The sequence below is a fragment of the Chrysemys picta genome, chromosome 14, assembly GCF_011386835.1.
Source record: "Chrysemys picta bellii isolate R12L10 chromosome 14, ASM1138683v2, whole genome shotgun sequence".
Classification (NCBI taxonomy): domain Eukaryota; kingdom Metazoa; phylum Chordata; order Testudines; family Emydidae; genus Chrysemys; species Chrysemys picta.
In genome coordinates, this window is record NC_088804.1 from 28,901,681 (window position 1) to 28,920,020 (window position 18,340).

General features: G+C 39.4%; 1 protein-coding gene across 4 annotated transcripts in view; it reads left to right on the forward strand.

The window, feature by feature from the left end:
* Positions 1-18,340, forward strand: part of CDH11 (cadherin 11) — a 97,740-nt gene that overhangs the window by 63,099 nt on the left and 16,301 nt on the right. For all 4 annotated transcript variants that reach the window (XM_005294040.5, XM_024110036.3, XM_024110035.3 and 1 more), the window contains 5 exons: positions 9,465-9,869; positions 11,022-11,316; positions 13,604-13,723; positions 14,230-14,397; positions 17,588-17,775. In XM_005294040.5, the coding sequence (XP_005294097.1) occupies positions 9,642-9,869; positions 11,022-11,316; positions 13,604-13,723; positions 14,230-14,397; positions 17,588-17,775 (999 nt within the window). In that variant the 5' untranslated portion in view covers positions 9,465-9,641. The remainder of the gene's footprint in view (positions 1-9,464; positions 9,870-11,021; positions 11,317-13,603; positions 13,724-14,229; positions 14,398-17,587; positions 17,776-18,340) is intronic.

An 18,340-nucleotide genomic window follows, 5' to 3' on the forward strand; every position in this document is an offset into this window, starting at 1 on the left:
ATAGCTATTCTGGTGAATTTCCCCCATGTAGACAAGACAAAAGGGTAAAGAACAGTAAATGCAGGTAATATGATGTGTTTGTGCTATCTCTTTGATGGGAAGCCATTTGTATTGTATTAGATTAAATTCACCACTGAGTTATGCTTCCACCATAGTAATCCAAGAGCCCTGACAGCAGAAAGATTCCTGGAGGGATGGTGGTGCGGAGGCAAGGTGCCAATGGCTTCTACTCTACTAAGGGTCCTATAGCTGACCCAAAGTGGATGGCACTAATTGGGGAATAGCAGGCTATGCACTGATTCAGCACATCCCTAGCTACTCTCTAACTGCCATGGTCTGAATGGACTCCCCACAGCAATGTTAAAACTGCCCTCTAATGGCAGAATCTCTCAGAGAGGGTAGTGCTACAAACAGCACACCTGCTGGCTCAGTTTAAATTTTGAACTAGTGGAGGTACCTCAAAACTATTCATTTCAGCAGGTTGAAATAAGGAAAGTAGTTTGCCCCAAAGTGCATACAGAATCATAGAAATGTAGAACTGGAAGGGACCTTAACAGGTCAGCCCTGCACTGAGGAAGGACTCTCTAGACCATCCGACAGGTGTTTTTCTAACCTGTTTGTAAACACCTCCAATGACAGAGATTCCACAACCTCCCTAGGTAATTTGTTCCAGTGTTTAACTACCCTGATCGTTAGGAAGTTTTTCCTAAGGTCCAACCTAAACCTTCCTTGCTGCAATTTAAGCCCATTACTTCTGTGGAATCATAGAAAACGTCTATAGAATCATATAATGTGTGTGTTTTGATGGGTCTGCTTGTAATATTTAGCTTTTGAAGGCATTCAGAATTATCCTTCATCTGGCCTTCGATTCTGACTTTCTGTCTCAATGTTTTATTTTGCATAAATCAAATTAGCTAGCAAGAAAAATTTGGGTGTAATTTTGCCTTTAGTTGGTATAAGCGCTTAGTAAAGAAATATTCAGAGCTAGTTTAAAACCTGAACACAACATATAATTGGAAGTAACTTGACTTTAGTTGTTGGTTATTTTCCCCACTGGGCATCATCTATTATCACTTACTTATATAATAGCAAACCATACTGAAACTAGAGTGAACCTAAGCTATGGTTATATTGGATTTTGAGCACATAGTAAATGATGAGACTTCCACTTTACTCTGAGATGCACAAGTACACAATTATTATTTAAAATAAACTCTTCCAAGAGTGTAGTCATTATTTCAAATGACTCTATCAATCACTGAGTTCTTTAATAAGACTACCTTTCTTATGCTAGTTGTTTTCCTGCAGAGTTTATGCTTAAAAACAGACAGTCTCTGTCACATTTATCTCAAGCAGATCTCCCTAGGGCAGCAAGTAAATGTAAAACTCTGTTTACAACCATTTTTCATTTCCCAAGCCTTTTAATATCAGTCTCTCAGGCCTATTGCTGTGTCATTCACTTCGTAATGTACTAAGTTGTCTTGTCTCTTTCACTGCTTGTATTGGGTACAGTGCTTGGCAATTTCACTCTCCTTGAATGACTACAAATTAAACTAAATTCAGAGGAAAATAATTTCCTTCTGTGCTGATTTCAGAGGTAGATACTGAAAAGAAATATCACATCCCATTAGTCAGGATGCTTATTTTTTCTCCTCCTTCCTACTGAATAATTTTTATTTCTAAAGAGCCACTGGTATATATTTTAGTCTATGGTTTCCTGATATTGAATCTCAAAACTGTCAAAGGGAAAAATGGCTGCATTTCAAAAGTAATTTTTGGGAAAACCTCGGGATTATTAGCTTTAAACATCTCAGTAATTCAATACAGTGCTGTAAAACATAATTTAGAAATACAGGTTCCTTGCATAAATCTATACGGAATAATATTCTATGAGACTGCAAAGACTGTGTATTATTATTTATTTGTATTACCATAAGCATCTAGGATCCCTACTCAAGGAACAGGACCCTATTGTGTAGATGCAGTACAAATACAGGACAGACTGAGTAGTCTCACTGAAGAGAATGAGACTATTCACAGTGCATAAATCTTTGCAAGATTGGACTCCCAATATTGTGATTAAGGCAATAATCATTTATGGTCTAATTCTGAAACCATTGAAGTCAATGGGAGTTTTGCCACTGCTTTAGTTGGAACGGGCTGAAGTCCTCATAGACATTTTTATCTCCCAGTTACTAATAAATATGAAATATTGGATGTTTTGGACTAAACACTCTTAGAGGAAGTATGAATTCCAACACAAGTAGACATACCTGTGCTAGTTCTGATTAAAAATTGACACGTAGCCATGAGGTGCAGGAAAGGGCAGCTACCCAAATACTATCCTATCTGAGACAATAGGTACTTTAGGAAACCTCATGGTTGTGAGGTTTCCTAAAGTAACAAGGATTCATAAGTTGGTCTGACAGTGCAACTATGTTGTAGAAAAGAGAGAATACATTTAAACGTGCCATTGTGCTATGCTACTTGAATCCGTATATTTTACTTTGCCTAATCAAAATTCTCAGCACAAGACCAGATTTACTGAGCTACTTTTATGTGACATTTTCTTTAACTGAGACAAAAGCAGGAGCACAGAATATGTTTTCTGCTGAAGAAACCTTAAATTAAAACTGAATACCTATCAATCGAAGTGCAGTGATACTTTCTGGTTACAGCTATTCCTCTTGCAACTTCATTTTCCTGCAGTAAGAATGGATAATCCTGTCAGTTTTCAAGATTTGTGTTTGTGTTTGTTTGTTTAAATATCTTTAAAATGCTTTTTAAAATAGCTCTAGGAGCTTATCATTTGTGTTATAGAATTAGTAGCGAGGATAAAAGCCAACCTCCCCCCCCCCCCTCAAAAAAAAATCACAAAATGAACTGACCACACCAGACCAATCCAGGATATATACATAATGAATCTTAACTTGTTGTTATGTTTTATTGAGGGAGATGAGTTGAGGAATGCAGAATGGATTATGTATGTATGTATAAATAAAATTATCCCCCCCCCCCCAACATGCCCACATATACCTGGCCATTCTGTATTCCTCAACTAATCTCCTGCAAGAATACGTAAAGACTCATTATGTTCCCTAAAGATGAACACATTTGGGCTCTGTTTGACCACTTTGGTTTCCAGATCCAAACATGACACTAGCCACATCCCATTTAAACTGAGAGACTATTAATTTGAGTGCCTCTGACGAGTGCATCTGTGCTTATATGAATCAAAGACAGAGACTATCTCTTAGGCATCCAGGCCTCAGAATGTTTTGAGTTAGACCATGGAGTCGTCATGAGTCCTGACTAAGGGCAGTGTAAAATTGCACTGCCACAGGAGAAGATGAGAGTCCAACTTCTCCCTGTGTGCCTGCTCAGCTATGTTGATGGGTGTGTTTGGGGAGGTGGAATTAAGGCCCTACCCATTCCTCACCTGTGCTCAGCCATTCCCTGCCTACCTGAGCAGTAAGGGGTGTAGCATAGTCATATCAGTTCCACCAGCAGTTCTCCTGCTTGTGCTCTGACCCGCAATGTGGGTAGCCCATTCATATAAGGGGTAACTCACATTCTTGTGCACGACTCACAATGTGACTTACAGTTGAACCCTTGAGATTTTATAAACTGAAACCCTTAAACTCATCAGAAGATAATCTGGAGCAGTATACCATACTTGTTCAATCATGAAATAACATATGTATTTGTTCATCTGACAGTACTAAAATTCTGCTATAACAATGCTAATAAAATTGTCAAAGTACTCCCTGGGGATTGAGAGAACATTTCTCTTTTTCACTAATTCTGACTAAAACAGAGAGCTCATTTAGACTGGGAATTTGTGAATTTTTACTCAATGTTCTTGTAAAATTTCTCAAAATACTATCATCCATCATTTTGTCACTACAGTGTACTCTTGAATATACGTTATCAAATGTATCCCGGAGGAACAATTACTAGTTTAGTGTGTCATGCAGAAGTTCTGGGCTAGACAAATCAAAGGAATTGTTTAGTCTATAATACTTTGACATATAGTCATTTAATAGAGGTACTCACAGGAAGTAAGTTTGACTCTATTGGGATTATTTCTGTTATATATAGAAAAAAAAAATTAAAGTTGGCTAGACATAACTTCCAAGACTCTGGCTTTGTCATTAAAATAATCTCTGCTGATGCCTTAGTTTTGTCTATGATTCATGTGTAAACAATCAGCACAATTTTTGTCCAAGAAAGTTTAAAACTGAAGTTTTGTGAGGAAAGCTGTCTTTTTAGAAGAAAAACATTTTAGTGTGGTGGACCCAAATTGTGCTTTGTTACTCTGGGATAACACATTTCACTGCATTGAAACACATTTTACTGCTCTGCTATAAAAGAGGGCAAAAATTGGGTAGTGTTTTCAGTTTGGTAGTATTCAAAGTATCTACAATATAGTTAACATTTGTTTAGACTGGCTATTCAATTTAAGAATGGTATTGATGTAAGCAATATTGGGGTAGCATTTGGACAGACCCTAAACTGGGTGATCAGGAGAAAGAAAGAATAGATCCCTTCTCCATTCAGCACCGTTTGCAAGAACATATCAGAATTACAATTCTGGGCTCTGGGGAGCACAGGGACTGCTCAATTTATGCATTCTGGGGAGTATATTGCTCCAAAAGGGGAAGGACCATGGCCCTATTCCAACCTTGCAGCAGCCCATGGAGTAGGTCTGCAGTACACAGGGGAGTACATTGCACTGGTAGAATGTGACTCAGGGCTTAAGGATGATCAGTGCCTAATAGGCTCAACAGAAAGCTTTGTTTAAAGATATTTCTAATAAAGTATATATTTTTATTTGCATTTTCAAAAGGGCTGAAGCCCAGCCTCCATTTTTATAGGTACACGTTTCATTGCATTTTTACATCTGACAAACAAATTGCATATGCAAAGCAGAGTACTTGCAACTCTATCTTGTTCTTTTTTCTTTTGTGATCATGCTGTTAGAAGTGCCCTTTAGAGAAGTGTTCCTCTCCATGGCTCAGGGAGACTTCACTATGTGTTAAATATTTGCAATACAGGTTATATATTGTTTTTAGTTTTAAGTTTTATCTCAACTAAAAGCAAACCATGCTATTCATTTGTTGACAAAGGGTTATTTTCTGATTTAACAGTGTGAGATAGCTGATTAATTCTTGTTTCTATGTATTCATGGTGGGACTAGCATTCCATTTCTAAAAAATATCAGAATTTGCTTGTTAGCAGTTAAAATTTACTATCTCCTCTTAGATCCATCGTGTCCCAAACCTTGTTACAGTATCTACTCAGGTATAAAAAAGGAGAATAAGGTTGGGTTTCTAGTAGTTTCTAAGGGAAATACATGGTGTTGAAATCAGAAACTGTTTATTATGAAATTCCAAACAATAGTGAAAAAAATAGGATATGCTATTTGGGGCAATCTGGATAGATGGCCATCCATATTGTTTGCCTTAGTTTCGGAATGGTACAATCTTTCTGTGGAGTTAGTTGAATAATCATAATCATTTTAAAATAGTTATTCCCAACTAATCATTGATTGAAGAAAGGCAAAATTCACAATGAATTATTCTAACTGTTTTATCTACATGTGATGTAGTACAGCATCTGAATCAATCTGTTGCAAATTGTGGCTTTCTGGACACTAACCAGAGCCACATTCCAATCATCTGCTGCAAATTCAGTTCCCAGATCTGCATGCCATGCTTGGGGAGTGATGAGGTATTTTTCCTCCAGTGTTGGCCAAAAGACAATAATTGGTTTATAAATTGTTTAGCTGTTTTTCCATATTGGCTGGTTGAAGAAATAAACTGTTTGTTTTCAACCTGGAAGTTACTTTTAAATGGTTGAAATGACTTGAGTTAATTGTTTTGGAAGCAAGTCTCCTTTCTTTTTAAAGATGACACTGTAGTTTGGTTTTTAGTTATATTTGTTGTTGTTATACCTTCATTTAGCAGCATCTCATACACTTGGCTGGTAGGAAGCACATTATAAATAAAGCACCAAGTACTCAGCGGGTTTAAATCGGAGTAACTTCATGGACTTCACTGATGTTATGTCAATTTACCCAGCTGAGGATCTGATATAAAGTTATTAACTTTCTTTATTAAGATAGGTTTGGATCTTACTTACTAGTGTGCAAAGACCATACTGCTATGATCAGTCCCATTGTGTGTTTACAGAATTGGGCTCTTAGAAAAAGCCCCATTTAGATACAATACTTCCCTTTGTATTAGGAATACATAACCCTATTCCTCTCGCAAAGAGGTTTAAAAATAAAGGATTGGAGGCAATTACCATTTTAAATCCTAATTAGTAAATTAAGTATGGATGTGTGGTTAATGTTTTGTATCTAGTGCTTCACACTTCAATAACTGATAGCAAACACTTGTATGTATCTGAATGTCTGTTCCATTATTTTAAAGCATCTTTTATAAAGCCTTTGCTGATTATTACCAGTATTGTTATGTAATTAAGTTATACGATGTTTTGGGTATTATGGAATATTTGGTTGTTTACTTACTTTAATTGTTGGTGGCATGATTTGAAATTAATGATCTGGAGAACAGAATTCAAATATACAGTTGTTTTATTTTTTTTCTTTCTAAACTTGTTTTGAAATTCTGTTAATGCAAACTGTTCACTTGCTAAGCCTGCTGTAAAATAAGGTGAGACAATGCACCAGCAGCAAAACAGGGCAACTATCTCCATTCATCTTATTGGAGAGTTGGGGCCTTATTATAAAAATGTGCCAGTGCTATTAACTGCTGCATTTCAGAATAGCATGCTTCCAGCAAGTGTACGTGACCAGTATAACTAGCTATAACTTGCACATCATGGTGCTCCATTCATTTGAAAGGACACTCCATAGGAAACTGCTCCTGAAACACATCCATATTTTAGGTTAAGTGAATGCAGTTATGCATCAAGCTGAGCCAGCTACAGTATTTAGAGTTTTGGTTGTGCCCAAAACAGATGAATGCGGACAAAAATATCCCCATGTACAGAGGTGACTTTAGAGGCTGGGTTAAATTCAGTTCTCAACTCTGGTATAAATCCAAAGTCATACCATTGAGTGTATTGGAGTGACTCTGGATTTACACCTGTGTAACTGGAGAAGAATTTGTCTATATATTTATGATGACATTTCTAAACTTTGAGCTAAGTTGAATGGATATTTACTTAAATGGTAGTGACACTTAGCCAGTAATCATCAAGTAATAGGTCCTGCAATTTGACTTTTCTACACAAAAGTGAGAAATAATCTGTTTCCATTTTCTCTAAGAATGAGTTATTATCAGAGAAAGAAGTGAAATGATCGTTCCATGATGAAGGTTTTTTTTTCATGAATAAACCACTAATAAAACAGAATAAAAACTAGTTTTCAGTCTCTTATTTCAGGCTCCAGCGCTTCTGGTGTCAAAAATAATTTCACTTATCAGCAAAATGGCAGCAAACATAAGTAAGCTCAGAAAGGACAGCTCTGACTAAATCCATTGTTCCTTGATACAATCCACAGTTTATACCTAACATAGATTTCTGAAATTTTAAAGCATTTTTCAGAGTCAAATTGTGGGGGTTTCCCTTAAAGGATGAATAGTGTTCTTGGCTTTCCCGTCTCCCATGACTCTTCCATAATATGGCATAGAGAAAATAATACTGAAAAAAATTAAAATCGTTACTTTAAAATGGTCTTATTAAATATGCCCGAGAAAGAAAAGTCAAATTCTTCTGCACCAGATTATGTTCTCAAAATATATGCATAAGCCTCATTGAATATATTAGGCTGGAGCCATTGCAATGTCATAGTTAAGATTGTTTCTGGTTTACACTAAAAATGGAAGATCAACGTCTTTGTTTTATATGAAATACACAGTGTGTCTGCCCCAAATGTTTAGCACACCCTGTTCCTCAAACCTGAATGTATGTGTTTGAACAGAACTGTACAAAAAGTACAGTGAGGGGAGGGTATAAATAGGGTTTGGGGAAGGGGATGCTGAATGTGTGGCATTTCTAGTGGGAGAGAGTTAATAGTGGGGTGCATTCTCTAAGAGTGGGGTGCATTCTCTGTGGTATGGCTCTGTTAATAGTGAGCTGTGTGAGCATCCTTAACTAACACAGAACAGTGTTTGTGTGTGTGTGTGTGTGTGTGTGTGTGTGAGAGAGAGAGAGAGAATTGGCAAATGTCATATGTGTATGTATATACCTCTGAGAATAGAATATAGCCTTAAGTTAGTATTTTGTTAGTATTTTGTAGCAGATACAAAGTGAATTACTGAGAAACCTAAAATAAACATTCCAGGAACAGTAAAAGTTGGTTGCTTAATACAGGTATAGGTGCTGGAACTAGGGGTGCTGGTTTCCATCACATACGGGGTTTACAGTTTGGTTCAATGGCTCTCAGCACCCCGACTATACAAATTGTTCCAGCATCACAGAGTAAAGGTGTTCTTTAAATAAAGGCTGAAAAACACTGTATGGGAAGCCCCAAGGATATATCCAAGTGGTTCTTTAACATGGGTTGTTAGTACTGGAGATGTAGTCCTTAGTGCAAGTTTCACTGTATTGGACAATCTCATGGTCAAACTTTGACCCTGACCTATTGTACATAAAGGTGATCAGATATAAAGAAAGAGGCAATGTCATTTGACCAACTAGAATCTTAGGGGTTTGTATATACTGCAATATAAAAACCCCGTGGCTCTGAGTCTCAGAGCCCGGGTCAATTGACTTTGGCTTGTGGGGCTAAACGTTGCAGTCTAGCCATTCAGGATTGGGCTAGACTCGAGACTGGGCTCTGAAACTCACCCATCTCATGGGGTTTCAGAGCCTGGGTTCCAGCCTGAACCCAAATGTTTACATTGCAATTTTTAGCCAGCAGCCTAAGCCTGAGTCAGTTGACGCAGGCCATTTGCAGCCATGGGTCTTCTATTACATTGTAGACGTACCCTTAGAGACACCTGGAATGGGTGCTACTGCCAAAGGTCACATTATCAAAGAGTCTTTAGGTGTTTTTACTCATTGATGATGGTGAAGGTTGGTAGAGATGTGACAAGGGAAGCACTGAGGTTTGGGAATGCTTCTAAGCATTCACTGACAATATTTTATTAGAGTACTGAATGCAAGCTGCGATCATGTGCATCATTTTCTACTGAATTAGGAGAAGGGGGAAATTATAACTGACAGACTCTTCAGTAAAAAAGCAAGGAGTTTTACTGGAAAAGCACCAGAAAATAACCCTTATCTAGAATAGTCATAGTTGGTAGTAATTATTTCAAAGTATTATTTTCCTACTAAATCATTAGTTTTTGAATGCTGTTATTTTCCTTAAGTGGACAATGGCTATTACACCTGTGCTATGTTGGTAATAGTTTCATTTTAGAAATTGCAGTTGGCTTATAATTATCACTTCTCAAAAGATTGACACTTTTCTACACTCTTCTTTCTTTCAGCAATTAAGCTGGGAACCTGCAGAGCATTAAAGTGATGCACTTAATGAGAGGTGGCATCCTATATGCAGAACATTACATCTGAAGTTTTCCAGTAGCTCCAAGGTTCTTATTTCAGAGGTGGCTCTGGGTGGAAGGAGTAGATTCTCGAATACTCCTGTGCCTATAAATTAACCAAAAATGAAGGAGGACAGTTGTTTACATGCTGCTCTTATCTGCCTGGGCATGCTATATTACAGCCATGCCATGTCTACAGAAAAACTTAACCATTTAAGGCCGTCACTCCATGGTCACCATGAAAAAGGAAAAGAAGGGCAAGTTCTGCATCGTTCAAAAAGAGGCTGGGTGTGGAATCAGTTCTTTGTAATAGAAGAGTACACAGGACCAGATCCTGTACTAGTTGGCAAGGTAAGAAATGTATTCTACGTTTTCATTTGTATTTTAATAGGTACTATTTCCTGCCTCATTGCGGTGTGGGCTGCTTTTTTCCTCCAGTACTTTTTTCATACCAGCTGCCTAATCAGCACCCTCTGAAACTTCTGGTATTAATCATGTCATCTGTCGCTCAATAAGAATCTGATCCAAAGTGTATTGAAATCAAGGGGAGTCTTTCCATTGACTTCAGTACACTTTGACTTGAGGCCTGAGAGCAGTAGGTTGAAATCTTCACTGCTAGGACCAAAAGGATCATTTGCACAACAAGCCTGATCCCCAAACTGGCCACTGTGTCCCAGTAAATCATCATACCAATCTTAATTTTGGTGTCCAGTCAGTAGAGCATAGCTCTCACTGTTGTAAGACTATCCTAGAGAATACCAATTTGTGTAAAAGTTCTAAAATAGTGGTTAAAAATAGATTTGACCTGACACGCTAAAGTAAAAGAAAAATGTAAGTGTATGTCTACAAAGCAGCTGGGAGATGTGAATCCCAGGGCATTTAGACTGACTAGCTCACTAAAAATAGTGAGCTCACTAAAAATAGCTATGTGGCACAAGCAGCAGCTTGGGCCAACTGGCTTGGACTTGGGTGGCTAGCCTGAACCATCACTTGTGCCACGTGGCCATGCTGCTACCTTTAGAGGAGAGCTAATGCAAGTCTGTCTACCTGCTCTGAGTATTACAGCTCCTAGTTGCAGTGAACACATACTCTAATTGTATATCTAGATTTTAAGACATTACTCAGTAAGATTAAATATGTTAAACTGCATGAGATATTCTGGGCCTGACTCTCCCCTCTGTTACACTTATTTTACCGCCTCCAAAGTCATTCGGGTTATTTTAGTTTAAGACCGGTGTAATAGAGTGGAGAGTCAGACTCACTGAGCCAAATTCTGTTATCAGTTTGTTGATTTAAATGTAAGTTAGACATGTGTAAGCAAAAACAAATCTGGTCCATTGTGCACCTGACTCATGAAATTGAAGTTTGCATTAGTCATGAAAGTTAAGAAAGTTGAGTCAGCAGTGGCTAGACAGTAATGTACAGTAATTCAATTACCATTTTAATGGCTGGAAATACAGTGTATACTGGTTTGTTACAATATGTATGTTTATCGTTTTATAGCTTCATTCAGATATCGATTCTGGAGATGGAAACATTAAATACATTCTCTCAGGTGAAGGCGCAGGAATCATTTTTGTTATTGATGACAAATCAGGGAACATCCATGCAACAAAGACACTGGACCGAGAAGAGAGAGCTCAGTATATTCTAACGGCACAAGCTGTAGACAGAAACACTAACAGACCTTTGGAACCACCCTCTGAATTCATTGTGAAAGTTCAAGATATAAATGACAACCCACCTGAGTTCCTACACGAAAACTATCATGCGAATGTGCCAGAGAGGTCCAACGTGGGTAGGTACAGATAAATGCATGCCAATTTACATTTTTTGGAGTAAATTACATTGACAGTGAATCTTAGGTAAATCTAATTAACATCTTCCCAACGTCTGGAAGGTAAAATGTATTCAGTTCCTCTATTAATCAATTAAACATTCTCTGTCATTTGCTCTAATTAGCTGAAGGATTCAAACTCTGCTACAGTAAATCCAGTATTGCCAACCACAAGAGATCAAAAATCTTGAGTCAGACCCCTCACAAGATCAAACTCATGAGACTGGTCTCAGAAATCATGAGATTTAAAAACCACCATCAAACCATGTATTTTAAGCTGTCTTGATTTTTTTAACACCGCCTCTACTCTTTTGGAAATGTGGGTGTGATAATTTCAGATTGAAAAGTCAACCTTTAATGCACACATACCTTTCTATGGCAGCTCAAATGAAGACTCAGTGTATGCATATTGAAGGAGCATTAGAACAGAGAAGATGCAGAATGGTTGTTTTGGGTGGTTTTTTTGGGGGGTGGGGACTAGTCCTAAGCAACGACTCATTTCAAGATAATTTTGTGATGCTTCTGTTATTGGTATCTCAAAAGTATCCCTTCAAAAATGGAGAGCTAGGGCAGAAAGAAGGCAACACTGCTGGTTGGAAAAACAGGGAGCACTTGTATTAAGTGGATATACCCAAGATAACGCTCAGTGGAGAGCTCAATGGTTTGATAAAATTAAAATATGATGGAAAAACCTAAATCACACATATTTAGCAACATACTGTAGAAGGCCTATAAAATGGAGCTGAGAAATGAACAATGAACACTCATCACGCACAGCACTCCCTCTATGTATCAAGTTTTCCAGTTATTTTTCAGTAAAGATTTATTTGAGCTGCAGAGGTGTACATGCAAGAATACCTTTACAACATCAGCCACCTTTCAGAGCTTTCTGTTTTTCAGTGCGGTAATTATGTTTAGGCCCTACATATTTTTTTTTAAATAATCAATACAGTTATATTCAAAATATGTCAAAAATAACTTTTGTCATTCTTCTTTCTTTGTATAATTTGATAACCATGTAAATATCTTCACTATCCCACAATCACAATACATTTATTTTTTTTAAAAAAACCCTCCTAATTAATAGTCCAAAGAGCTAAAAATAATTCATTTTATTTTAATTATTCTTCCTTCCCGCAGCCCCTGGGCTTCTCCCCTTCCCCGAACCTGGCAGCATCCTCTAGCCTCCCAGCCCAGTTCAGCACCCCCAGTCTCACCTCTGCTCCTCCTACAGTTCTTCATGCCCAGGCCTGGGGGGCAGCAGCAGCGTCCCCTCTCATCTCCCCTTTTCCAGGCTGGTGGGGGGAGGGGAAGCTCCAGGGGGCTCTTCACACCCCTCTGCCCATTCCTAGGCTGATATTGCAGGGGGGAGGAGAAGAAGCACCATCCTGTCTGTGTTTCTCACAGAGGGGAGAGGGAGAAGAGAGTTGAGCCACACAGGGCTGCTGGGCTCTTTGCTTCCTCTGCCCCTCACCTCTCCTCTGAGCACGGTGAACCAAGACGAGAAACTCTGCTGGCTTCCAGAAGGGCTGAACTTCTTGAGGGGGCTGGAGCATCACAAGACGAGCTCCAAAACCCTCTGAAATCACTTGAGATAAAATCATGAGAGTTGGCAATGCTACAAGACTGATGGTTGTGGAGACTCTGCAAGCCTGTATGAGGGTCGAGGCGTGGGGGGGTTCCCCCAATTGAGAGGGCTCAAACCAAGGTCTGTGGTGCAAGAGGTGCAATGATCTACAGGGTGTATAGTACTCTTCATTTTGGCTGAGCTATGTAATATCGCTGTGAGCTAGGGCATGGTGCCACTTTACATTTTTCCAGTCAGCCAGCCAGAGAAGAGCTCACCCCTGCCTTGGGGATCACTACAAGCAGCGTTTCTGTGAGTTTACTTGTGGAGAGTGTAGCTATCCATATGATGGAGGTAGTCTTGGGTTGCTGTATAATGCCAAAGTAGTATAATGCCAAGGAAAACATAAAACCTGTGGAAATAGTGTATATTAGGCTGTATAATGTATTGGATGGAGATGACCCATAATCCCTATCATTATTGGTGACTTCCTAGGGCTTGTATTTTCTAAAGCACAAATTGCTAAATAGATCTCAGTAATTGTTGAAATGTGTTTGTTTTGTTTTTTTGGAGTGGAAATAGTCACATAGAACAGGCTTCTCTATGGTTTGACTGAAAGCAGCTCTGTGTGGCTTTAGCAAACACATTTACTTTTTAAATGTCCTTCCTCTTCTTTTTTAGGTACATCAGTTATTCAGGTAACCGCTTCGGATGCTGATGATCCTACCTATGGGAACAGTGCCAAACTGGTTTACAGTATTCTTGAAGGTCAGCCCTACTTCTCCGTGGAAGCACAAACAGGTATGACTGAGCCAGACTTATTTGTTTGGAACACCATCACTTTTTCGAGTACATCAATATGAATAACTAAATATTTTGGCCCAGAACCTCAGTAGCAACTGAGGGGCAATGCGGTTCATCTTGGGGTGTGCATACAGATAGCTTTAAGCCACCTTCGTTCTCTCCTTCTTCTGCCCAAATTGTTCAGTAGGGTGGTCCTGTGGCATTTAAGAGAGGTATCCCTGAGACAGGACTATTCCCCTTGATGAGTTGCAGAGAAATGGTGTAGAAGCTGATTTGCAGGCTCAATGCTGCTGAAGAATTACCCTTGTGATACTTTTGTGTTGATTTTAGGGCCGCTTTCCCTTCATGGTATGGTGCATAGTGGCTAGAACCCAGGGGAGACTCTGGGCCATTGTTGCTCTACACATCATGTATGATACATCTTAAATACACTGTATAATATGCAGGTACCAGTTTTGAATAACTACAAATATTTATATAACATTTTTCCTTTGAATGTACAGGTATTATTAGAACTGCTCTTCCCAACATGGACAGAGAAGCCAAGGAAGAATATCATGTTGTAATACAGGCAAAAGATATGGGAGGACATATGGGAGGACTCTCAGGGACAACCAAAGTGACAATTACACTTACTGATGTCAATGACAATCCACCAAAGTTCCCACAGAGTAAGTGACAAGTCCCTTAATACATAACAGTTACTACTAATTATACTTAACACTTGTGTAGGGCTTTGTATATTCAAACAAATAGTAACTAAAAGTAACGAATGGAGTACCACAACAGAAATGTGAGATAGGTAAGTATTATTTTATACAGAGTCCTTAAATGATTTGTCTAGTGCTACAGAGTGAGTCGTTTTCAGAGCCAGGATTAGAAGGCAGGGGATTCCTGCTTCGTGCTTCATTTGAAAACCATCGAACCATGTTGTATTATAAACGTACCTATGGTGAGATCAATGTGATGTCGTCTAGACTTTTATGGAAGTGAAGCCCCTGTAATTGAGACAGTTAAAACTAGGCTGGAGAAAGCCCTTGAAAATATGCTTTAGGGGAAAGACTTGCCCTGTGGCAATAAAGGATTAAGATTACTTAATAAGTGTTTTCCAACTCTAGTTTTTAACACTGCAGATGTACAAACGCCTGCTCAGAAAAAGCAGGATCCATTTTGCATTGCATTCTGTTCAGACTATAACATTACCAGAAAAAACATCTTTGAGATTCTATCAAAAATCTGATGGAGAACCAGGAGGAGTTAAAAGAATGGATCTTCAAATTCTCACCTCCACTGCGTGTCAGGAGTTTATTCTATTTCTGGAGATGTACAATATATATGAGGTTCCCACAGTACCTGGGTCTACACACACCAGTAGGCTCTTGCAGTGAGACTAACACTGTTCTAAAGAAGAGTCAAAATGGCTTTCCCTTATACAGTTCTCTCTATTCATAGCTATTTCCAAGTTGTAGTTTATGATAGTCATTTCTAACTGCAAATCCACTTCTGTCTATTGATAAATATGAGTGAATGGCAGATGATCTATTTGATCTTTTAACCTCCGCTGCACCTACGCTGTCTAAGGTGTTTCTCAGGCAAGAGGTGCTTTCTTTGGCCACAGATGAAAGAGCATTGCACATCCTGCTACAACTCATAGTTATGCTCTTTCAGCTCTTTGACAGCCCTGTAGCTGAGTGAGCATCACTTTCTATTTCATGTATTCTTTCAATTTAAGGGCCTGATGCTGCATCCTTCACTTGTATGCGTAGTCCCACTGAAGTCAAGGACTGTTCATGTGGCTAAAGATTGTAGGATTGGACCTTTACTCCCTTGTGAATCGTAATATCCACAGATAGCAGATCAAATAAAATTTAGCTCAATTAAATTTTCAGATTGGTGACAAATAATGCTAGTTACTACAAGTAAAGTGCATTAGTTTTTAGTTGCCAGGCTGGCTATTTGGTTTTCACATGTATTTTCATCTTGTTTAGTTGTTTATTTTAGCTCATTCAAACTTTGGGGCTGGATGGAAGTCCAGGCATGGAGTCTTAAAATTACTCCTATCTTGGAGGGGATTTTCTACCATATAGGACAAATTGCACTGCATTGTATTTAAAAAAAAAAAAAGTTTCACTTGTCCAGCAAGAAAAGAAAGATGTTAAATTTGCAGAAGTCTACCAGTTTAACACATTGCATTCATTTGAGATCTAAGTGACTTTCTGTCAATAGATCAAACTGTTATTGTGCAACCTGCTTTAATTTAGGCTTGTTTGTGACTGGAGTTAGTGTTTTGTTTCTATCATATATATCTATTGTGTTTACAGTGAATGAAGCAAGTCCACACCTGGTATATCTCCACTGATGTTCCTCAAATGATACTTCAGGGCAGGGGTTAGATTTAGCCCATTATATTTTATCTTGCTGGGTGTATGCTTTCCTCAGGGCCGGCTCTGGCTTTTTTGCCGTCCCAGGCAAAAAAGCCTCACGCCGCCGCCCCCCCGCCCCCTAGCGCGGCAGGGGAGGGCGCTGAGCCCAGCTGCGGGCCCGTTCTCCCCGACCGGCCAGAGCGCCGGGGGGAGGGAGGCGAGCCCGCCGTGGCTCTGCTGGTGGCCGGAGCCCCGGGAGGAGGGCGGAGAGCCCGGCCCGGGCTCTGCTCTCCCAGGCGTCCAGAGCGCCGGGGGAAGGGCAGAGTGCCCGGCCGGGGCTCCGCTCTCCCCGGCGTCCAGAGCGCCGGGAGGGGGGCGGCAAGCCTGGCTGGGGCTCCGCTCTCCCTGGCGGCCAGAGCGCCGGGGGGGAGGGCGGCGAGCCTGCTGCAGCTCCGCTCTCCCCGGTGACCGGAGCCGGAGCGCCGCCCTCCTCCAGGTGCCGCCCCAAGCACAAGCTTGGTGGGCTGGTGGCTGGAGCCGGCCCTGGCTTTCCTGGGTTTGTTCAGGTCAACGTTGATGCTATGGGTAATGTAAAGAATTCCAAACTGGTTAATCAGTATTTAGGGGCAGGCTGTGCTATTTAAACTCTGGCTTGGGTTGGAAGGCACACAGAGATTTGCATAACTGTAGAAAGAGCCGCAGGAGAATTGTGCCTCAGGACACAGTATACTGCTTGGAGCCTCCTGGTGCACAGGAGCATTGCTTACACTGCACCATACTCGCCCTTTCCAGAGATTTGTGCCACTGGGCCCCACAGAGGGTATAGTCCCTGAGTTAGGGTGGGAAAGTTTCCTGTTCTTCTCCCCTCTATGGATCTGTACTGGGGCCCTACATAATACGACATGTACTGAATGGTGCTAAATTTCACTACTTTGCAGTGAATGCAATTTGACATTTCAGGTGAGAACCATGGAAAGCAGCAGATTTATTCTTTTAGGTGTCACAGCAGTAAGATTTTATCCAGTTCCTGTTATATAATTTGTGGCTTTTGAATGAATGTCAGTTACCCTCCTAGGCTTCTTGCAGTTGAAGTTCATACCATGAATCATTTGAAATGTAATTTTCTCTAGATTTTTGTAATAACATCTCCAATATGAATTATAACCTTGATGTCACAATAATTTCTGCATTCTGATTGTATGATCAGTTGGCCTTTTAACTCCTGCTAGAACACTAGAGGTGACGGTAGTAATTGGGAAGGTAATTTTATACAGATTAGCAATATGACCTCAGATTTCACAAATGACCTCAATCTCAAAGTAACCTAGACCTTTATAATATAAACATTCCTTCAGTGAATAACTCCATTAGTGTATGTGGATAATTTGAAAGTTTTAAAATTTGCTGTGCTATATTTGCATGTATGAATGAAACAGGTAAAAATACAAATACTTGAAGAAGCAAACTGTGCAATTACAACTGAATGCTTTTTGCCTAGGTGTGTACCAGATGTCAATATCAGAAGCATCCATACCAGGGGAAGAAGTAGGACGACTGAAGGCCAAAGATCCAGATATTGGAGAAAATGGCTTAGTGACTTACAGCATCATTGATGGAGATGGTGTGGAGATGTTTGAAATTACTACAGATTATGAGACTCAGGAAGGTGTTGTAAAGCTTAAGAAGGTGAGCAATCCTGTCGTTTCAAGCCTATTAATATACACAACATACTTTATTTTCTTTCTCACAGAAGATACAATAGCAATAGATTAGTGTCCATGTTAAAATTATGAAAAATGTGTGTATAAGTTTGTTTATGAAGCTGTGATGACCTCTGAGCTCCCATTTTACTGTTCTCTGATAATGCCTAGAGCCAAAATGGAAGGAAGTAACTGAATGGAAAGCAGTACTACAAAAAAGCTCTATATGGTGTTTATTAATATAAAGTGACAGCGTTCTGTACTGATCTACCAGTTGAGAAATCAACACCTTTCACTCTTCGAAGCATACTGAGAATTACCACAGAAATAAATGATGGGTTTGCTTTAGTTGTTTTAACCAAGCATTCATTTTCAAGTTGGCAGTGTCATAAGAATTTTAAGATAAAGTGCAAAGTATCGAGGATTTGTCTGCATTTCTGATAAAAGAAATCATTTTAAATATCAATATTGCTTCCCTCACATTCTACGTAGATAGAAAGAAAAGGATGAAGTAGTGTGCAAGTAAGAATAGAAAGTCATGTAGAACAATG